At 30.0% G+C, this 24,627-nt stretch overlaps 1 protein-coding gene, 1 long non-coding RNA gene and 3 pseudogenes across 4 annotated transcripts in view; 2 read left to right on the forward strand and 3 right to left on the reverse strand.

The window, feature by feature from the left end:
* The first annotated feature begins 51 nt into the window (after positions 1-51).
* LOC145966328 (uncharacterized) lies at positions 52-10,810 on the forward strand (annotated as a pseudogene). The gene is made up of 4 exons (XR_014437026.1): positions 52-1,743; positions 2,344-2,351; positions 8,277-9,900; positions 10,206-10,810. The product of XR_014437026.1 is annotated as an uncharacterized LOC145966328 (transcript).
* On the forward strand, positions 5,264-8,355 carry LOC145966230 (cytochrome P450 9e2-like). 2 transcript variants are annotated; one of them, XR_014436994.1, is made up of 3 exons: positions 5,264-6,974; positions 7,681-7,819; positions 8,088-8,355. XR_014436994.1 is itself a non-coding variant. In XM_083090189.1 (2 exons), the coding sequence occupies exons 1-2, from the start codon at positions 5,425-5,427 to the stop codon at positions 7,691-7,693; spliced, it is 1,563 nt and encodes a 520-aa protein (XP_082946315.1). In that variant the 5' UTR covers positions 5,264-5,424; the 3' UTR covers positions 7,694-8,355. The 2 variants fall into 2 exon arrangements, 1 of the variants encoding a protein (XP_082946315.1); XM_083090189.1 differs by having other exon boundaries at positions 7,681-8,355.
* A 1,833-nt stretch (positions 10,811-12,643) lies between the features above and the next one.
* The window catches only part of LOC145966237 (uncharacterized), a 238,414-nt gene continuing 226,430 nt past the window's right edge, over positions 12,644-24,627 (reverse strand). The window contains exon 5 of the long non-coding RNA XR_014436996.1: positions 12,644-12,818. This is a non-coding gene — a long non-coding RNA (uncharacterized LOC145966237). The remainder of the gene's footprint in view (positions 12,819-24,627) is intronic.
* LOC145966236 (cytochrome P450 9e2 pseudogene) lies at positions 17,570-19,047 on the reverse strand (annotated as a pseudogene).
* LOC145966243 (cytochrome P450 9e2 pseudogene) lies at positions 22,528-24,057 on the reverse strand (annotated as a pseudogene).

Genomic DNA, 24,627 nt, shown 5'->3' on the forward strand with positions numbered 1-24,627 from the left:
GCGTGTATATAAAAGGAGAACATTACTTACTGCATTAGCAGTTGACCGTTGTACTCTGACATGTAACGTCCTTCGCGTTCACACTTTAATAACATATGCATACAAATATTCGAATAACGTTCATGTAATAATCGCGCATTATTATTTTCTTCACAATTTGAATTCCATCGTGTGAATAAATATCAACATGGTATATATAATTGTGTTGTCAGTGATCGTCGGTGCTTTAGGCATCTATTATTATATCTTAAAAGATTTAAACTTTTTTAAGAAACATAACATACCGTGTAGAACACCTTTTCCCATACTTGGAAATATGGTAAAATTGATCTTACATCGAGAATCGGTAGTTGATTTTGTCAATAATACTTACAAGTTACATCCCGAAGCCAAGTACGTTGGCATGTTTGATATGACAAATCCAGTTATAGTGCTTCGCGATCCGGAACTTATTAAATCTATCGCGTTAAAAAACTTTGATCTGTTTCCGCATCATCGCAGTTTCATCGAGGAAGATCAAGATCCATTATTCGGCAAAAATCTGTTTTCTCTCAAAGGGGAGAGATGGCGGCAAGTACGGTCTTTACTGAGTCCAGCTTTTACATCTAGCAAAATGAAAAGTATGTTCATACTGATGTCGGATTGCGCCGCCAAATTTAGCAATTACTTGGCGCAAATGCCAGCGGAAAAAAGGATAATGGAAACAAAGGAGGTCTTTACGAGATATACAAATGACGTAATAGCTACTTGCGCTTTTGGCATTAGTGTCGATTCTATGAGAAACCCGAACAACGAATTCTACATTTACGGCAGGGAAGCGACTACTTTCGGCACTGTCGCTTTAATAAAATTCTACTTACTTAGAAGCTTGCCTTGGGTGGCAAAAATTCTTAAAATAAGAATCGTTCGCCAAGAAATAGCGGATTTCTTTCAAGATCTCGTAGATAGCACTATAAAAACTAGAGATGAGAATGGTATCGTTCGTCCAGATATGCTGCAACTGATGATGGAGTCTAGAGATAAAGAAGGTAAACCGGAACTATCTATTGAGGATATGGTATCTCAAGCATTCATTTTCTTCTTTGGCGGTTTCGAAACTACTGCAACATTAATGTGCTTTGTCGCTCATGAACTTGCGGTGAATCAGGACGTACAAAAAAAACTTCAAGATGAGATTGATCAAGGTTTGGAGGAGTCAAATGGAAAAGCACCATACGAAATAATTAATAATATGGAATACTTGGATGCCGTGGTTAACGAAGCTCTCAGAAAATATCCCGTTAATCCAGGATTAGACAGAGTATGCGTGAAAAATTTCGAGTTACCGCCGACATTGCCAGGGATAAAGCCTTTTACTATAAAAAAAGGAAAAGCCGTATGGATACCGGTTTATGGACTTCATCATGATCCCCAGTATTTTGAAGATCCGGAAAAATTTGATCCTGAACGGTTTCTTAGTGAACGAAAAAAGGAGAATCTCAATTGCGGAGCTTATCTTCCATTCGGACTAGGTCCTAGGATGTGCATCGGTAATAGATTCGCTTTAATGGAGACGAAAGTTTTGCTATTTCATCTATTAGCACGTTGCGATTTGAACATTTGTGAAAAAACACGGCTACCGCTCAAGATCGCTAAGGACGGCTTCAATATGAAACCTGAAGGCGGCTTCTGGTTGAATGTATCACCAAGGAAAAATATTCATCACACTATTGCTATTAACGCTGTCAAGGAGACATGTCAGCTGTAAGAAAAAATTTGATCAATATTTTTTGTTATACTTTGAAAATTTAGAATTAAAAAATAACTTTTAATTAAAAAAAATATTTTTTATTATTTTGTTAATCGCAGTATCTATATGATATAAGTTTTAAAAAAATTTTATTTGTTACTTTCTAAAGTTTTCGAAAAATACAAAATATATATTAGCAACTGATGTGATTAGCAACCTTAAAATATAAAAATTATGTATTCAAACATATTTTTGATTATGAGTAAATTAATATTCATAATGTTAATTGTTAATATTGATAATAAAATAAAATAGTCTTGGAAATATCATAGATTTTTAAATTAGTCGATAATATTCTTAAAAAAGTCTTAGAGATTTAATAGTGATACTATATATAAAATAAAATAATCTTAATAGAGATATAAGAATAAAAAAATCCTTGATTAACTCTGTATGTCTTGATTAATTTATTTTTAATTAATTTTCAGATGAATTTTCAGAAAATGGAGAAAATATCAGAATCATAATAAACATAAAGAACATTTCTTCCTTATTTATGAAATAAAAAGACTGTTGCTGTAAGTTCAGAAAATAACATTATATTACTGCATCAGAAATATTTGTATGTCTCGCACATTGCTAAAAAACGATAAAAGAGTAATAAAAAAGTGATAAAAAGAAAAAAGCCTAAAAATCAAACGTTATTTTTCTTATATCATAATTATAAATTTGTAATGAGAATCATTTTTTTATAGATATTTGCATGATTATTACTATCATAATAATTATCTACACTTTTTTCACAATATTTTGTTATATTTTGTAAACAAATTTTTTTCGCAATTTGTTATATATATTAAAATATATTTTAAAGTAACAATATATTATTAAAAATATATGCACAGACAAGTATTATAAAATAGTTGAACTTAATGATTATTTAAAATACATATTACCAAAATAACTACCATATTCATTACTATACATAAAAAAAAGCATTTTATACATCAAAAAATTAATATTAACAAATAAATTAAGAAAAATTTATATAAATATATATTATATATATAATTTATATGTTATGTATAATTATAGAATATATATTGCAACAAAATTTGTTAATACAGTATATGTATATATTGCGATATTTTGAATCCTATATGTATATATTGATTCCATTGAATCAACATCGGAAAAAACTTTGACGCATGCTATGAAATTATATAACGAATTCCTTCATATAATATATATATAAGAAAGAAAGAAAAGAAAGGAGAAGAAGGAACTTGATTATCATGACTCGACGATATCATATTTATCTTTCATAATCATTCGTTAATTTCTTTCAGGTAGCATATAAATATATAAAATAGTGTTCTCTATAATATTTACTTTTTTTTATCTTATTAAAATCTGTTTCTATTTTTACATCTCTTTTCAACAACTTTTTAAAGAAAATGATATGCTGCGTTTATTTTCAACAAGAATATAAAAATTGTATAATTTTATTTTCTCTTGTTAATAAAAAAAAATAAATAAAAATATCTATTTACTCTTATCTATAATATCGATAAAGATATATATTTTATCTATAAGATATCTTATCTATAAGTTTACTGATTAATTTAAAAAGATTTGATTTTCTTATAATATTATTTTTTTAATATTCTTTCATGATTGTACTTCTTAATACGTGTTAAAAACAAAATTGTTGTATTGCTAAGAAAATGATAAAAAAGAAGGATTAAAAATCAAAGGAAAGAAATATGAAAATAATTAAAGACCGAATGCTGTTTTTTTCTCGTATCGTGATCATCAATAAACTTGTAATTATAATGCAAATGATGCTTTTTTCTAATATACTAGTATACATTTATAATAGTGCAAATGTCATCATTACTATCTGAATAAACACATGCATTTTTTCACTACATTGAATTTAATGAAGCTAGTAAGTTAGTTGTTTTTGTAATTTATTATGTTAGAATTAAGAGAGATATATGACACACACAAGTGAAAGAATTAATCAAAATAGTGAAAATTAATAACTATATTACTATGATGATAAATAAGAATTGTGTATTGTTACATATAAGAAATGTAGAAACATTAGAGAGACAAAGTTGACATGAAACGAAATTACAAAATAACGCGATATAGTATATTATTTATACATTATATTATTATTTTTTTTACTATTATGTTGAATATCATATTGTAAAAATTTTTTTAATAAATATAAATTGCGAAATATATTTATAATGTCGATTATAATGTATGTTTTATATTATAAACTGTGAGAAATATACATATGTTTTTGACTACATCTACTCTGCTCGATTACATTCCATCAACATTCGAAAATAGTTCAGCTTATTACGTCAAACTGCGTAGCAGACTCCTCCGCATGATAAATATATAACAGAGAAGGAGTAAAGGAAAGATAAAAAGAGGGAGAGAGAGAGGAAGTTGACCATCGCAATTCGACGTGCAATATGTTGATGTCATTCATGGACGCTTCAGTATTATAATCTTTCTGTTATATGTGCATAATAACTAGAATAAATTTCCCATATAAAATATATTCCCACATAAAGTATTTTGTATGCATATATTCTATCAAGTTTAATTTCTCTTTCCGTCTCTTTTTATTTATTATTATTATTTTTTTTTATATAAATTTCCTAGAAATTTATCCCGCATAGAGACAGATTTATTTATCTTTAAAAGAACGAATAATATAGAATGCGTAAAATTTCATTTTTTCTCTACTCTTGAAAAAATATCGTCTTTAATCTATAAGCTTTTAAATTAAGTTCTTATAGTTTATAAGATTAATTTTTAAAGTTTAGTATTTTCTAACAAAAATTTCAAGGAAATCATTTTTGTCACAAATTACTAATAATCTATATTAAAAAAATATCTATGTAAGTAATCTGCAAATCCAAAAAAAAATTTATTTAAAGTTAAATAAAAAATAAGATATTATTATGCGTTTGTTCATCTCAAGTTTAATTTCAGGAAGTCTCTTCAATTATACATAATTGCCTCTAATGTAGAAACTATCAATCCTCGATTTCAGGAAATATTGGATAGAAATTGAACGAAAAAAAATCTATAAATAAAAAGTGATTCAATTCAATCTGGGAACTTTGCAATAATATACTATATATACATAAGATTTCTGTACATGAAATCTACATTTTACATACATTTTTCTTTTTTTCAAAAAAACCTTTTTTTTATTTTATATATATATATATATATATATATATATATATATATATATATATGTATATATACATCAGAAAAGAGATAAAAAAGCTAAATGTTATTTATTTGAAATATATCAAATTTTACAACAAGTCTCATTATCTCATTAAAAATGTCTCATCATTTAATATGTTTGGGAATTGAGGTTGGATGTGTGGAATCTACGTGCGCACATAAATACATACATATACATATATACTACACAATAAATGGTTCACGTGATACCATATCTATCTACGTGCATATAAAAGAAGAACGTTATTCACACCAGCAGCAGTCATCCGCCTTGACTCGGACACGTCTTTCATATTCAGACTTTAATATAATAATATATTCATGTAAACATTCAACTAACAGTTCGTGTAATCGTGTTTTAACATTTTTTTCGCAATTTGAATTTCATTGTGTAAATAAATATCAGCATGGTATACATAATCGTGTTGTCGGTGATTGTGGGTGCTTTAGGCATATATTATTATCTTTTTAAAAATTTAAATTTTTTCAAAAAACATGGAATACCGCATAAGACGCCTCTCCCATTACTGGGAAATATGGGATCGACTCTTTTCCGTCGCCAATCGATAGCTGAATTAGTTAAATCGATATACGATTTATCTCCTGACGCCAAGTACGTCGGCATGTATGACTTGACGAGGCCAGTCATAGTACTCCGCGATCCTGAACTTATTAAATCGATCACCTTGAAACATTTCGACATGTTTATGGATCGTATGAATTCTATCGATGAAACTCAAGATCCACTATTGGGCAAGAATATCGGCACTCTTCGCGGAGAAAAGTGGCGCGAAGTAAGATCTATATTGAGCCCGGTTTTCACGTCCAGCAAAATGAAAAGTATGTTTATACTGATATCGGATTGCGCGGCTAAATTTAGCAATTACTTGGCGCAAATGTCAGTAGAGAAGAGGATAATGGAAATGAAGGAAGTCTTTACGAGGTACACGTCTGACGTAACAGCTACTTGCGCCTTTGGTATCAATGTTGATTCCATGAGAAACCCGGAGAACGAATTCTATTTGTACGGGAGAGAGGCGATCGCTTTTAATATCACTGCATTAGTGAAGTTCTATATTCATAGAAGCTTGCCTTGGCTAGCACGAATAATGCGACTGAAATTTATTCGCGAAAAAATAGTGAATTTTTTCCGAGATCTCGTAAAAATCACAATAAAGGCAAGAGATGAGAACGGTATCGTTCGACCAGACATGTTACAGCTGATGATGGAGAACAGAGGCAAGGATGGTAAGATAGAATTCATTATCGATGATATGGTAGCCCAGGCATTTATTTTTTTCTTTGGCGGTTTCGAGAACAGTTCTGTATTAATGTGTTTTGCCGCTTACGAAATTGCGATAAATCAAGACATACAAGAAAGACTTCACAATGAAATCGATGAGGTTTTAAAAGGAACAAATGGACTAGGATCATACGAAGCAATTAATAGTATGGAATATTTAGATGCCGTGATTAACGAGGCACTCAGAATGTATCTGATTGCTTTGGCGTTGGATCGATTATGCTTGAAAGATTTTGAGTTACCGCCGACATTACCAGGAGTAAAATCCTTTACTGTAAAAAAAGGACATGGCATATGGATACCTGTTTATGGACTTCATCACGATCTTCAATACTTTAAAGAGCCGGGAATGTTCGATCCCGAACGATTTCTTGGCGAACGGAAAAAAGAGAGTCTCAATTGCGGTGTCTATATTCCCTTCGGTCTAGGTCCTAGAATGTGTATAGGTTACAGATTCGCATTGTTGAAAACGAAGGTTCTGCTCTTTCACCTGTTGGCACGTTGCGATCTTAAACCTTGCGAGAAGACATCGATAGCGCTCAAGTTTTCTAAAGATAGCTTTACTTTGAAGCCTGAAAAAGATTTTTGGCTAAATATATCACCAAGAAAAAATCCACATCATACTATTGCAATTAACGTCTCGAATAGCAAACTGTAAGCAAATTTCATTAATTTAATAGAATCATCGAAATCTATATTTGGAAAATGCATAAAATGCACAAAATGCATAAAATGTTATTTGCTGTTGTTCTATAATAATGTAATATATTAATTTTTTAACAAAGAATAAAAATTTTTCATTTATGATCCTATTTTTTATCTCTTGAAATTTATAACTTTCAAAAAATCTTAAACTTTCGTATTCCAAATATTAATTACTTGTATGAAATAAAAACTTCGATGTTAGAAGATCATATGAAGAAAATATATACAATTATATATGTATTTTATTGATATCTTTTACATAAAACGTGCATTTCTCTGTTAAATTCATTGTTCTAAATTCAAACGCTGTTTAACTGATATTATAACGATATACTACGATATGATATTATTAGAATTATGATATAACATCACATTTTATGCGTAATTATTTGCGCAGCAGATTATTCAGATTCTAAGTATAAAAAATTGCAACGTGTAGTTTATTTAATAAAAAATATTATTCTTTTATCATTTATTATAAGTACTTCCTCAATATTAAAATAACAATCTGTGAATGATTGTGCAGTTTGCGCAACTATATATAAGGTTAATGAGGTATCTCAAAGTATCTCAAAGCATAAACATGTCAACTATTATTCGAATGAAAATTTATTTAAAATTAAATGAAAAATAAAATTTTATTATTCGTTTGCAGATATAAAGTTTAATTTCAGGAAATTTATTCAATAATACATAATTGCTCGTAATGTAGAAACCATCAATCCTCAAAAAATGTTCAGGAAATATTGAATAGAAATCAAACGAAGAATAATCCATAAATAAAAAGTGATTCAGTAAGTGTTTAGGGACTTTATACATAATATACGATATATACATAAGCTTTCTGTAAATTAAATCTACATTTTATATACATTTTTTCCTAAGAAAAATTTTCTTTTATTATGTATACATAGAAATAGAAAAAAGATAAGAAGCTAAATATATTTATTTGAAATATTTTATTAAATTTTACAACATATTTTCTCATTAAAAATCATGTAGAAAAAATGTCTTATCATGTGATTGGGAATCGAATTTGGATGTGAAATCTATCTGTTGTAGCGCACATACATATAATTACATACGCATACTACGCAATAAATGACTCACATGCCATATCTGTCTGCGTGAATATAAAAGAAGATTATTACTCACGGCAGCAGCAGTTGAGCACCGTATTCCGAGGCGTAACATCCATCGCATTGCTCTAATTTTAACAACGACATATACATATAAATATTTTCTCTCAAGTAACAGTTCGTATAATAATCGTGCATTATCATTTTTTTCGCAATTTGAATTCCATGATGTGAATAAAAATCAGCATGGTATATATAATCGTGTTGTCAGTGATCGTGGGTGCTTTAGGCATATATTATTATCTTTTTAAAGATTTGAACTTTTTTAAGAAACATGGGATACCGTATAAGAAGCCTCTCCCATTGTTGGGGAACATGGGATCGACATTCTTTCGTCGCGAATCGGTAGCTGAATTAATTAAATCGATATATGATTTATCTCCTAACGCCAAATATGTCGGCATGTACGACTTGACTAGACCACTCATAGTACTCCGCGATCCCGAGCTTATTAAATCCGTCACGTTGAAACATTTCGACATGTTTATGGATCGTCGCTCTTTTATCGAGGAAACCCAAGATCCACTTTTCGGCAAAAATCTTTCCGCTCTTCGTGGAGAAAGATGGCGCGAAGTAAGATCTATATTGAGTCCGGCTTTCACGTCCAGTAAAATGAAAAATATGTTCAAGTTGATGTCGGATTGCGCCGGCAAATTTAGTAATTACTTGGCGGAAATGCCAGCAGAGAAGAGGATAATGGAAATAAAAGAAGTATTTACGAGGTACACGAATGACGTAATAGCTACTTGTGCCTTTGGCGTCAGTGTTGATTCCATGAGAAACCCGAAGAACGAATTCTACGTATACGGCAGAGAGGCGACCGTTTTCAATACTGTTGCCTTACTGAAGTTTTATATATTTAGAAGCTTGCCTTGGCTGGCACGAATAATGAGATTGAAATTAATTCCTGAAAAAATAGCGAATTTTTTCCGAGATCTCATAAAAACCACAATAAAAACTAGAGATGAAAATGATATTGTTCGACCAGACATGTTACAGCTGATGATGGAGAATAGAGATAAGGATAATAAGACAGAATTGACTATCGATGATATGATAGCCCAGGCGTTCATTTTTTTCTTTGGCGGCTTCGAGAGCAGTTCTGTATTAATGTGTTTTGCCGCTCATGAAATCGCTGTAAATCAGGACATACAAAAAAGACTTCACAATGAGATCGATGAGGTTTTAGAAAAAACAAATGGACAAGGATCATACGAAGCAATTAATAGCATGGAATATTTAGATGCTGTGATTAACGAGGCCCTCAGGATGTATCCGGTTGGTTTAGCGTTGGATAGATTATGCTTAAAAGATTTCGAGTTACCGCCGACATTACCAGGAATGAAATCCTTTACTATAAAAAAAGGGCATGCCGTATGGATACCGGTTTATGGACTTCATCATGATCCGCAATACTTTAAAGAGCCGGGAAAGTTCGATCCCGAACGATTTCTTGGTGAGCGGAAAAAAGAGAGTCTCAATTGCGGAGCCTATATTCCTTTCGGTTTAGGTCCTAGAATGTGTATAGGTAACAGATTCGCATTGCTGGAAACGAAGGTTCTGCTCTTTCATCTACTGGCGCGTTGCGATCTCGAGCCTTGCGAGAAGACATCGATGCCGCTCAAGCTTTCTAAAGATAGCTTTAATTTGAAGCCCGAGGGAGGTTTCTGGCTGAATGTATTACCAAGAAAAAATCCACATCATACTATTGCAGTCAATGTCGCAAATGGCAAACTGTAAGTAAATTTCGTAAATTTAATTGGCTTATCGAAATTTATAATTGAAAAATGCATAAAGAATTATTTGCTGTTATTTTGTTGTAATTAATAATGTAATATATTAATTTTTTAACAAAAAGTAAAACATGTTTTCACTTATTCCTATTTTTAGTCTCTTAGAATTCATAATTTTCAAAAAATCCTAAACTTTCGTACTTCAAATATTAATAATTTGTATACAAGAAACAAGAACTTCGATGTTAGAATAAAGAGATCATTTGAAATATATAGCTATACATGTATTTTATTTATATCTTTTTCAGATAAAACGTATGTGGAAAAGCAACTAAGGATCAAGTTGAAGCCAAACATTTATCTCTTGATTTTTCGACAAGCAGCTATGTATTTACTAATTTACTTTAAGCGAGTGATGGAGATAAATCGATTGAATGATCGGAGTCCTTATCCAGAAATTCTTGATAAATATAATGTAAATTGAACAATGCAATAAACGAAGGATATCTAGAGGTATACACTATTAATCATAAATATAATGTTATATGATGTAAGTTTTGTCTATAATGATTAAATATTTGATACATTTTTTTATGAGTTAAAAATAAAGCTGTTATATATTATCTTCTGTATTGAAAGTGATAAGAACGTGAAAAGAGAAGACAGTACGAGGAAAATTAAAGATCGAGTGATGTTTGTTATCATATTTGTTATTGTTATCTTGTATTGTGTTATCATGATTAGTAACTTGTAACTTTATCGCTTTCGCTTATTACTTTTTATCTCATATAGATAACTGCACAAATATTGTGATAAACATCTGTATTTTTTTATCCATTCTATTGTAGATATTTTAAAGAAATTATTTTTATAATTTATCATTTGTGATAATAAAGGTATAATATAATTACAATTATAAGACTGTTAATAATTTTATAAAAAAATAGATAATTTTTATTATCAAAAATTAAATGTAATTATTAAGAATACAAGAACTTTTTATATAAATGAAAAATGATCTTAAATAATCAGTTGCAGATTACCGGTCTAAATTATTGCATCAACCTTCAAAAATACAGAAAATGCAAACAAATAAATAATTTTTTCTCTTTTTTCCCTTTTAATTGTTTTGCTCATGTTTATGAAATTTTTAAAGCATAAAATAATAGGAATAAAATATAATTTAGTAATATATTTTTATATATATTTTTTTTTGTTCATTAAAATAACAATTTTTCTGTTTTTTACAAATGGTGCAATATTTTAATTGGTACTGTATATAACTAACAAAAATTGTAATTGACAAATGTTTACAATTATACAGGCGAGCATTAAAAAAATATTAAAAATAACTATTGTTATAAATATTATTGTAACAATAACAATAGCCACAGTTATACAGAATTATAAATTTGCTCTGGAAACTACAGAATTATAAGATTTTCTCTTTGCAAGTACTAGATCCATTTCATGACAGGGAGTTTCCCGATCTGGCTGTATAATAGACGGGATTCTGTGCGTCGAGAGCGGAGAGGTCTCCCTCGCATTGACCAAGGAGGATCTGCATTGGTTGCACGTTCTCGCGCGCAGTTGCACGGTGGATAACAGCCGTATAATATATTCGGCTACGTGATTGGGCGTTTCCAGAGACGCGATACGAGCTTGTGAATGCCACTTTAATGAGCGGTCGGAAGCGTGCTCGCTTTCCCCAGCGCGGCGGTCGCTCGGCCCTTCCAAAGGAATCGCGCGCGCGGCGGACACAAACCGACTTCTATTAAATAAGGCGTTCGCGTGACGCTTGCCATAGTACTCGCTATAGCGAGCCAACTGGACACTTTGTTGCATTTGATCCACTTGGTCATTAGATACGGTTATCCTTCGATGCTACGAGAGATCCTTGTAATTTAGATAATTAGCGGTCGACTGATAATCATCGACCAAGTTCTCTATGCGCTTAATGTATTGTAACGATCAGTGACTGGGACAACCAGTTTTTATATTTACTCATAATCTCATAATGTATACTCAGATATTAGTAACTATCAACTATTTTTTTTCTACAAAAATATACAAGTATTAAATAAAAAAAAAAATAAGTAATTGACAAAAGACTATTGATATTCATAGTAAATTTAGTGAATAGACTCGTAAAATCTTTTAACAAAATAGCATCTTGTAAATTCAATAAAATTTAATATTATATACATATAAATAGTTCGTATAGCCCGTATATATTAAATAATTTGTATAGTTCGTATATATATGTATTCTTGCGAAACTATATCACTGGTAAAAATGGCCATTTTCAACTCCCCGAGGTGTATGTCCGAGCAAGTATCCTGACTCGATAAAAGTACCCCTTCTCTAATCTAATTCACTTACCACCGCTGGAAAGGGACCGCATGTTGGAGAAGGGCTAGGAATTGATGAAGTAGGGATCATAAGGGTGGCTCGAAACGATGCATTGTCTCGCTACGAAGAAATTGAGCAGGGTGTGTGGCAAAAACATTCTTATAATTATTTTTGGAGTTTTTTGCCTTTTCTCCCTCCGTATATAATTACAAAATATGCGCGATGTAAATATTAAAACTAAAAAGACGGCGATTAAAATTGTTAAATTTAGCGTGAAAATCGTCGTTTGAATTTTATTTTTTTAATATATGTTTTCTGATTAAAATTATCAAAAAAATAATTTATAACACAATAATTTTCTTAAAAATTGTTTCCATTAAAAAGTATTCCTTTCATGATTCTATCGAAATTTCAATTTTAGCATTTTTATATATTAACAAAGTGAAAAATTCGTGCAATTACAATTACAATTAGGGTAAATAAAGTTGTAGACTCACATTGTAGATATACTAGGTGAGAGTTTCGCAAATTCAGAAACGTCCGACAAACTTGATTTGTACTTGATTTACCTGAAATGAAAAAAATATTTCTCATTAATTTAAGTTTAATTTTATTGAATCTTATTTTAGTATATTTATGTTGACCATAATATTATTAAATTTATAGTAATTAATTCTAATATAAAAAATGTTCGTCATTCCGTTTCATTACTGTTAATACTATTATAATATGCATATTTATAAATGCATGAGATATTTTGCAACCGAATTATATACCGAATTATACACCGAAGTAAATATCAAGACTGAAAAAAAGATTGCAATTAAAGTTATTATTGCTAAATTTATCATGGAAATTGTCGTTTAAATTTTATTTTTCTAATACATGATATATGTTTTATGATTAAAATAATCAAAAAATAATTTACAACGCAATAATTTAAAAATTGTTTTCACATTAAAAAATATCCTTTTTTATCATATTGAATTATGTCGTTAATGAGAATATGTAAACGAGAAATTATGTAAATTATTTTTTTGTAAAAGATAACGCAATAAATTAATTTTGTGTACGCCATCACTCTTTGTTAATCGATAAGGATGGATGTAATTATTTCGACAAATTTATTTTGACAAAATTTATTCGTAAGAAAGAAATCTAGATGTCTTTTTAACATTTAATAAGAGATAAAAAATCAAAAAACTTAAAGTATTATGCATATAAAACAATAACTTCTCAAAATAAATTTTTCAGAAAATATAGGGAGGAAGAAAATGTGTGTAAATAAAGATAATTACTTGGTGTAATAAATGTATGCATGACATATTATATATTTATGTTATAAATCAGATTCATTTGTAACAAGATAAGCTGTACAACAAAGAAAAATGAAATTTCCGCAATGTGTAAATATAATTATATTTAACTTGTAATTTAAAAGAATGACCATAAGCTAGAGAATATAATAATAATATACACACACACTATCAGTATGACATTTATTTCTGGTTCATATGTGGGAGAATGAAATATATTTTTACAATATATTAATAAAAGTATTATTTTCTTGATAAATATATATTTATTTTTTATTATATAATTTCTAGTATAATAAGTATAATAATAGGAAATTTATGCCATCGAGTTATGCAAGATTTATTGTAATTATATTAATTGTAATTATAATTTATTGTAATTATATTTTCACTAATTTTTCTAAAATTTTAAAATATCTAACACCGCATTTCTATTTTTATAATATAACATTTTATATAGTAGTAATGAAAGTGCATCCGTAATTGTGATTGTACGTTATATAGAATGCTACAGTTACGTATTGTATAAATGTTACGGTAAAGTATTGTATGATTAATTTTTAATAGCATATTCCAAATTAATTATATGTAGAAACAGAAATTTTAAATGTATTGCTATGTTTTGCAATAATTTCAAAGTTATGAATAAAATTATAGTTTTTTAATGATATTATATACTTTCTCTTCTCTTTCATGTTCATGCTCATAATTATGCACACACACACACACACACACACACACACACATGTATGCATATTAAAAATCAATTATCAATATGATCGTGTCTATCATCAATATGAAAATTTAATGCGTCCCCTCGGATTCACAATATATACAAATACATTAGCGTTCGCAACTTATCTATTAATTTACATTAACTTATACTATTAATTCCTTAAATCTAATCGCATCTCTACTTATCCTACTTAACTCATACACACACGCTAATTTTTCCTACTCTCTATTTTAACTTATTAATTTCGCTTCCAGCTTACAGTAATATTTCTTCATCCTCTCTCTCTCTCTCTCTCTCTCTCTCTCTCTCTCTCTCTCTCTCTCTCTCTCTCTTTCTCTCTCTCCTTCTCACTCTCTTGATTTGTTTGTAGTAATAAATTATGTACAAAATAATGAGAGGTATTGATTGGTGTAAAGAAAACACATAGTTGTTTTTGAGAAAAAATATGTAATTTGCAATTAAGAATTACATATTTTTTCTCAAAAACAACTATGTGTTTTCTTTATACCAATCGATTCCTCTCATTATTTTGTACATAAAAGTATTAAGGTAAGATAATCGAAAAATGAATATCTTGCTAGATATTTTATGGTTTATGTAAAATTAAGAAATTATTTCAAGCCTCATAACTCGAAAAGTACTTGAGGGAAAAATATTTTATTATAGTGTTTTGGAAAGCTCTCGACATAAGCTACAAGAATATGCAATAAAAAATGGAGGTTTCCATTTAAAAAATTCAAAGCATTTTTTATGTGACCGTGACGGTGCTATTCAAAGTCAAACTGATATGATCATTAAATAGGTTATTTTAAGCCCTACAATTTTTGTATGAAACATTTTTCTCTAAAATGCTTAGGTTCCTCAAAAAACTGCTGTTACGGTCGTTCTGATACACCCTGTATATGTTACAAGTATGAGAGATTTATTTAGAGCAGTCGAGAAAAAAAGAATCAGAAATGACAACAGGAGTAAAAAATATATAAAAATCTTTTGTTTTATACAGATTATTTTAAGATTACTTTATGTGTGTGCGTGAATGTTTTCTTCGTATATATATATATATATATATTTATCAAAAGAAAATGCATCAACATTACTAATTATTAACAGATATTTATTGAATATTAATAGATATTTTCCTAAGACATATTTTCCTTGAATATAACAAATAAGAAATATTATACAGTTTAATTATATGCGATCTAAATACATATATCTTGTAAAATAGCGCTATATAAAGACATTTCATTATTTTAGTTAATTTTAATTTTTTATCTGCATTTTTCTGTTAAATTCACTTCTTATCAATTCTTATCGTTTGTTTGTTGATATTATTACGATATGCTGATATTATCATGACGATATCACAATAAATATTCGTGCATAATTATTTACCCAGAAGATTACTCATGATTCTGAATATAAAAAATTGCGACGTAAACTTTATTTTAATAAAAATTAATACTCCCCTATCATTTATTGTTAGCACTTAGTCAATATTGAAATAACACACTGTGAATAATGATTGTACAGTTTTGCGTTAGTTATTATTATGTAAATCTAATAAAATTTACGTCATATGTAAAATGTTACATCAAAGCATAAACACGTCAACTATTATTGAATTCTTTAACAAACAATTGTTTAATTGCTTAATATATATAAAAGTCGAACTTATAAATCCCTCTCAATTGTGCTCGCATATAAATATATGGAATTCTTCACTGTTGGTAAGCAAGATACAATAAGTATAGAATGATATGTGCACATACCAATTGATATTTAACATTTAAAATTGATAAAAGAGAAAAGCTAAGGACCGTGGCGTAGGTTGTTAGTACGTAATTAAAATCAGAACATAAATCTAGAACAGAAAATTTGTATATTCTTTAATAAATTTGATGACAAAAAAAGAACATTATCCGTCGAAGAAATAATTCAAATACAAAAAATATATCGACAAAACGTACGTTTCAATCCAATACGGATTTTTTTCAATGTCTTAAACGAATCGCATAAAGTAACCAGAACGCGAACGTTACAACCGTGCGCGCAGTATAAAATAATCGAAAAGTCAAACAAACATCAAAAACGATCGAAATATCTAATAAAACGCACAATAAACAGACAATAAAAGAGAATAAAAACGGTCAATAAAAACGCTTACAAAATAATAAAATAAAATAAAAAATATATGCATGGCAATGACAATAAAAGAGAAATAAGAAAGAAGAATAAATAAGAAGATTTTTATTACAACGACTGTCATCAATATGGACGGCTTTTTATAATTTGGACTTCTCATCGTTCGAATAAGACAAAGTATATCTTTCCCTGATTTCTCGCGTCACATGGACGATTTTGATATCGAGGTTGCGCTATCAATTGTGTTCGCATATAAATATATGGAATTCTTCACTGTTGGTACGCAACATAGAGTATAATATGTATAGAATGATACGTGCACACACCAATTGACATTTAACATTTAAACTAAATAAATTTTTAATATGAAATTCTAACAAACTAAACAATTATTAATTATTAATATTTATCCAAACAAATGTTTTTACAGCTTATAACACAAATTAACGAAAAAAAATAAAACAAGAACAATTTTTTACAAATGCTTACAATATATGAAACAACCTGTAACGGCGCAAACAAGTTATCTTACACCACTACGTGATTATACGATCGTATTACAAAAATGTTATGATTATTAAATTAGTAATATAATATAATGATTCAGTAAAAATAATTTCTTATTTTTATTTAAAATATTTTCTAAGAATTAGTAATCATTAGCCGTTAATCAAAGTAGATTCAAGTACCTATGCTTGAATCTACTTTGATTAACGGCTAATGATTACTAATTCTTAGAAAATATTTTAAATTATTTCATTTATTAGCACGATGTGAGCTAAAACCTTGTGCGAAAACAACAATGCCATTAAAATTCAGCAAAAGAAGTTTAATGCTAAAGCCGGAAGGTGGATTTTGGTTGAATGTTCAACGTAGAAGCTATGTGCATTAGTAATATAATATAATGATTCAGTAAAAATAATTTGTTATTTTTATTTAAAATATTTTCTAAGAATTAATAATCATTAGCCGTTAATCAAAGTAGATTCAAGCATAGCGGTGCTTGAATCTACTTTGATTAACGGCTAATGATTATTAATTCTTAGAAAATATTTTAAATAAAAATAACAAATTATTTTTACTGAATCATTATATTATATTACTAATGCACATCGCTTTTACGTTAAACATTCAACCAAAATCCACCTTCCGGCTTTAGCATTAAACTTCTTTTGCTGAATTTTAATGGCATTGTTGTTTTCGCACAAGGTTTTAGCTCACATCGTGCTAATAAATGAAACAGCACGACTTTCACTTCTAGCATGGCAAATCTGTTGGCTATACACATTCTCGGCCCTAATCAAACAGCATATAGCATGAAGAGTTGTGATACATCTTATTATCTAAAAATCTTTCAGGACGAAATTTTTCCGGATCATCATAGTATTTGGCATCATGATGAATTGCGAAAATCGGAATCCAAAAAGTCATACCTTTCTTCATAATGAAGGGCTTCTCGCCTGGTAACGCGGGTGGTAATTCATAAGTCTCGTCACATACTCTTTCTAAGATAATGGCTGGATATAATCTAAGAGTTTCCTTTATTACTGCATCTAAGTATTGAAACTGATTAATAATTTCAAAAGTCACTTGTCCATTCGATTCTTCTAGTATTTGATCAATTTCTTGCCGCAATTTCACTTGAACATCTGGATTAGTTGCAATTTCATGAGCAACGAAAGATATTGTGGTTGAAGTAGTTTCAAGACTAGCGAAGAAAAAAATAAATGCTTGCGCAGCCATGTCATCCATGTCAAGCTTTTTACGTCCTTTTTTATCTCTGATATCCATCATCAATTGGATCATATCCGGACGAATAATGTTCTCAGCATCACGCGTAGCGATAGTAGTTCTTATAATATCTTTGAAGAAATCTGATACGTGACTGCTTATAATTTTTACATTGAAAATTCGACCGAGCGTTCGAAAAGTCGTAAGAAAAATAACTTTCATATTAGAGAGGTTGATCGCTTCTTTACCGCAAACAAAAAATTTGTTCGTTGGATCTTTCATAGAATCAATTTTGACTCCAAAAGCACACGTAGCGATGACATCATTCGTATACTTAGCGAAGACGTCTTTCATATCTATGTCACTTTCTTCCATTGGTATCGATGTGGAAAGGAAATTAGTAAAGTCCACAGCGCATTCCGACATCAAGGTAAACATCATTTTCATCTTGCTAGATGTAAAAAAGGGACTTAATAGAGTTCGTACATCCCGCCACTTTGGTCCGTGAAGAGTAAACAGATTGTTTGAAAACAATGGTTCGTTCAAATCATTGAGATCGCGACGATTAGGAAACATTTCGAAATTCTTCACAAGAATAGATTTAATTATTTCTGGATCGCGAAGTAGAAAAATCGGATTTGTCGTGGCATAGAATCCAAAGTATTTTGCGTCCGGATTGAAATTATATATCTTGCAAATAAATTCAACCATTGATATTCGGCGAAATATAACCGATGTCATGTTGCCCAGTATTGGAACAGACGGTACGTGAATGACATCGTGTCTTTTGAAGAAATTGTAATTTCTAAACAGATAATGAATGCCTAGTGTACCAATCACCATTGATAATAGTATTGACCAATACTCCATTGTTATTGCAAATTGTCGTTGCAATTTGTCTGCAAAATGTCTCACGAAAATTGATTCAGCGCACTAGCGATGTTGTTACTACGAATCGCTACGAATAACTGTTCGTATAAAGCTAGCGCCCTATGGGCGATTCGTAATTCGCGATTCGTAATTCGTGATTCATAGAGTTGTACATTCAGGGAGATTCGTATTCAGTGTAAACCTTCCACACTATTCGCGATTCGCTGTATATCATTCGTAATTCGTAATTCGTCGTTTTTTAGTTCGCGTTACTTCGACCAGTTTACTTTTATGATATTCATCTTTTGGATCCCATAAACATCTATGTTCTATTATGTCTTCTACAAGTTCAAGCACGCGATTATTTGTCCAGCTCTCCATTGTCTCTCTCTTCATTATAATTGATGCAATAACTTATCAAAGAGAAACGAACTAGTTACGCATAGTGTAGCGCGACACGAATGGATTGATTCGTAACGATTCGTCTCCTTTGAGTTTCGTCAAAAAACCGCTCGGTTAGCGAATCAGTGCGAATGACGAATCGCGCATGACGAATTGACGAATTTTCCCTCCACATTATTCGCGAACGTTATACGAATCACAAATCACGCATCACGATTCGCGAAAACGCGCATAGTCTGGCGCTAGCTTGACAGTTTTATACCGCCTAATATATTCGCGGATCTTTTTACAGATGTTAGAATTTAATCCTTTCGTACCTCCGGGACATATATATCCCACCTACGAAAAAATTCATAACTTTTAAACAAATTTTAAATAATCCTATCGACTACTCGGCTTGTTTTAAAGAAGAAGGTTCAAGCTATGTAATAAAATCGCGCACTTTGAAATGTAATGTTTACAGTACAATATAATTATCTAAACTTTGCAAAAAATCAAACTTTTAGAGCAGGCCTGGCCTCATGGGCGCCCACGGAGCACGAGAGGAGGAGAACATGCCCCCTCTTCCCATGGCTGCCTCTTCCTGTCTTTCCTTTCAGGCTCTTCGATCCACCTATCCCTTCTATAAGGCTGTCACTCTTGCGCACTCTTCCTTATTCCATATATTCGTCAACACTCTACACTCATTGTCAGCATGTACATGTACAGTACGTGCACGCGTCTCGCGCCAGGGGAAGGGGAAGCGGGGAAGCACGAGCTATAGTTCGTAGGCCTGGTCTAATTGCTAGGGTCTCGAGCAAAGAAGTAGTCCCTTGACCGTCGCGCTAGGCGATCGATCTCTTCCCTCACCAAGTGGGGATTTTTGCTGACGAAATCAATATTCTGGCGTGCGCGTCAGCCGTAGCGTGTCTCTCTCCGAGGCTCTGGCCCTTCTCTCTCTCGGCGGATCGATATATATCCCGGCCGTAGTCGCTTCTCTATAATTTTAATTAAATTAATAATTTACCAAATAATTGACGGACAAGACAAATACACAATTTTCGCAATTAGCGCTCGAGGAGTCCCATCGAGCGTTGACGTCGAGGAAGGTTTTTATTTTCCTGTCACAGTGTATATTCAGGAAAAAACATAATATATATTTAAAAAAAATCAAAATAAAATCAAAGCTTATATTTTAAATATATTGATATTTAAGCTTTTCATTGTCGCCATCTTGAATCTGCCATTTTGAATTTAAATTTTGATGGTAAATTTGGAATTAGCATCCCCAAAAACCTGTAAAACTGTCTTCATATGAAACACATCTCTTTTGGGAAAGCCGGAGGTACGAAAGGGTTAACTAACATTACATAACATTATTGTTGGTTGGTATTAACGAAATAATGGTTAATATTTTGCAACGAAACATGAATATTTCTTTATTTACTCATGATATTTATATAATACTTATACATGATAATTAATATATGACTACCAAAACAATGTAACTATATATTGTTATTAAATATTGTACTTTTGATGTCAAAATCGTACAATTTATTTATACAACCTCTGCAAAATAAGATTTTTATTTGCATACAAATAATTATTTTCAATATAAAAATTATAATACGCTTTTGCAATGAAATCAAATTTTGGTCGATGCCATTATATTCTCGAATTAATTCTAAAGTGTAGAGAACTCTCTATATATTACAAGTATGTGAGAGATTTATTTAGAGCAATCGAGAAAGAAGGAATCAGAAATGACAACAGGAGTAAAAAATATATAAAAATCTTTTGTTTTCTACAGATTATTTTACTTAAGATTACTTTATGTGTGTGCGTGAGTGTTTTCTTCGTATATATACATATATATATATATATATATTTATCAAAAGAAAATGCATCAACATTGCTAATTATTAACAGATATTTATTGAATATTAATAGATATTTTCCTAAGACATATTTTCCTTGAATATAACAAATAAGGAATATTATACAGTTTAATTATATGCAATATAAATACGTATATCCTGTAAAATAGCGCTATATAAAGACATTTCATTTTAGTTAACTTTAATTTTTTATCTGCATTTCTCTGTTAAATTCACTTCTTATCACTTCTTATCGTTTGTTTGATATTATTACGATATGCTGATATTATCATGACTATAACGATATCACAATAAATATTCATGCATAATTATTTACCCAGAAGATTACTTACGATTCTGAATATAAAAAATTGCGACGTAAACTTTATTTTAATAAAAAGTAATACTCTCCTATCATTTATTGTTAGTAAATATTAAAATAACATACTGTGAATAATGATTGTGCAGTTTTGCATTAGTTATTATTATGTTATTCTAATAAAATTTACGTCACAAAATGTTACATCAAAGCATAAACACGTCAACTATTATTTAAATGAGGAATGTGTGTGTGTGTGTGAACAAGATTATGTAATATGTAATATGTATATGTAATATGTAATATGTAATATGTATATGTATATGTAATATGTATATGTTTCTATAAAATAAAGGCTATTACTATAAGTAAATAAATTTTTAATAATAGATTTCTTAACAGATTTTGAATTGCATTTCTTAACAAACAATCCTTCAATTGCTTAATATATATACAAGTCGAACTTATCCCTCTCAATTGTGCTCGCATATAAATATATGGAATTCTTCACTATTGGTACGCAACATAGAGTATAATATGTATAAAATGATATGTGCACACACCAATTGACATTTACATTTAAACTAAATAAACTTTTAATATGAAATTCTAACAAACTAAACAATTATTAATTATTAATATTTATCCAAACAAATGTTTTTACAGCTTATAAGACAAATTAACGAAAAAAATAAAACAAGAACAATTTCTTACAAATGCTTATAATATATGAAATAACCTGTAACGGCGCAAACAAGTTATCTTACACCACTACGTGATGATACGATTGCCATCGTGTTACAAAAATGTTATGATTATTATATTAGTAATATAATACAATGATTCAGTAAAAATAATTTGTTATTTTTATTTAAAATCTTTTCTAAGAATTAGTAATCATTAGCCGTTAATCAAAGTAGATTCAAGCATAGGATGCACATCGCTTCTACGTTGAACATTCAACCAAAATCCACCTTCCGGCTTTAGCATTAAACTTCTTTTGCTGAATTTTAATGGCACTGTTGTTTTCGCACAAGATTTTAGCTCACATCGTGCTAATAAATGAAACAGCACGACTTTCACTTCTAGCATGGCAAATCTGTTGGCTATACACATTCTCGGCCCTAATCCAAATGGCATATAGCATGAAGAGTTGTGATACATCTTGTTATCTAAAAATCTTTCAGGACGAAATTTTTCCGGATCATCATAGTATTTGGCATCATGATGAATTGCGAAAACCGGAATCCAAAAAGTCATACCTTTCTTCATAATGAAGGGCTTCTCGCCTGGTAACGCGGGTGGTAATTCATAAGTCTCGTCACATACTCTTTCTAAGATAATGGCTGGATATAATCTAAGAGTTTCCTTTATTACTGCATCTAAGTATTGAAACTGATTAATAATTTCAAAAGTCACTTGCCCATTCGATTCTTCTAGTATTTGATCAATTTCTTGCCGCAATTTCACTTGAACATCTGGATTAGTTGCAATTTCATGAGCAACGAAAGATATTGTGGTTGAAGTAGTTTCAAGACTAGCGAAGAAAAAAATAAATGCTTGCGCAGCCATGTCATCCATGTCAAGCTTTTTACGTCCTTTTTTATCTCTGATATCCATCATCAATTGGATCATATCCGGACGAATAATGTTCTCAGCATCACGCGTAGCGATAGTAGTTCTTATAATATCTTTGAAGAAATCTGATACGTGACTGCTTATAATTTTTACATTGAAAATTCGACCGAGCGTTCGAAAAGTCGTAAGAAAAATAATTTTCATATTAGAGAGGTTGATCGCTTCTTTACCGCAAACAAAAAATTTGTTCGTTGGATCTTTCATAGAATCAATTTTGACTCCAAAAGCACACGTAGCGATGACATCATTCGTATACTTAGCGAAAACGTCTTTCATATCCATGTCACTTTCTTCCATTGGTATCGATGTGGAAAGGAAATTAGTAAAGTCCACAGCGCATTCCGACATCAAGGTAAACATCATTTTCATCTTGCTAGATGTAAAAAAGAGACTTAATAGAGTTCGTACATCCCGCCACTTTGGTCCATGAAGAGTAAACAGATTGTTTGAAAACAAGGGTTCGTTCAAATCATTGAGATCGCGACGATTAGGAAACATTTCGAAATTCTTCACAAGAATAGATTTAATTATTTCTGGATCGCGAAGTAGAAAAATCGGATTTGTCGTGGCATAGAATCCAAAGTATTTTGCATCCGGATTGAAATTATATATCTTGCAAATAAATTCAACCATTGATATTCGGCGAAATATAACCGATGTCATGTTGCCCACTATTGGAACAGACGGTACGTGAATGATATCGTGTCTTTTGAAGAAATTGTAATTTCTAAACAGATAATGAATGCCTAGTGTACCAATCACCATTGATAATAGTATTGACCAATACTCCATTGTTATTGCAAATTGTCGTTGCAATTTGTCTGCAAAATGTCTCACGAAAATTGATTCAGAGCGATGTTGTTACTATGAATCGCTGCAGACAACTACTAGTTCGTATGACAGTTTCATATCTCATAATATACCCGCGGATTTTTCTGACGCAAATGTTTTTAAACAGGCATTATATAAGATCATTTTTTTAAATGATTTATAGTAATGGGATAATGATATTTTGTTCGATTTGAATCATGAAATTTTCCTTATGTAGTGATAATATTTATATAAGATTTACATGATAATTAATATAAAAATACCAAAGATGAAATCAAAGGTAAGAATAAAAAATATAATTACATATTAGATTGTACTATAACTGTATGTTATACTTTTGATATCAGAATTGTGCAATTTATTTCTGCACGCTTTGCATAATAATATTTTTTATTTCCAATATATATAATATTTTTTATTTCCCTATAAATAACTATTTTCAATATAAAAAATGATGTGCTTTCCAATAAAATGAAATTGTTGTATGTGTTAATATTTTTCGAATTATTTTTAAAATGATAAAAAATTATA

This window comes from Camponotus vicinus, unplaced genomic scaffold (assembly GCF_025532165.1).
Source record: "Camponotus vicinus isolate PSW18456_S1 unplaced genomic scaffold, iyCamVici1.0 SCAF_2, whole genome shotgun sequence".
Taxonomy (NCBI): domain Eukaryota; kingdom Metazoa; phylum Arthropoda; class Insecta; order Hymenoptera; family Formicidae; genus Camponotus; species Camponotus vicinus.

Coding starts and splice junctions, on each gene's coding strand:
- LOC145966230 (XM_083090189.1), top strand. CDS start 5,425: ATGGTATACATAATCGTGTTGTCGGTGATTGTGGGTGCTTTAGGCATA.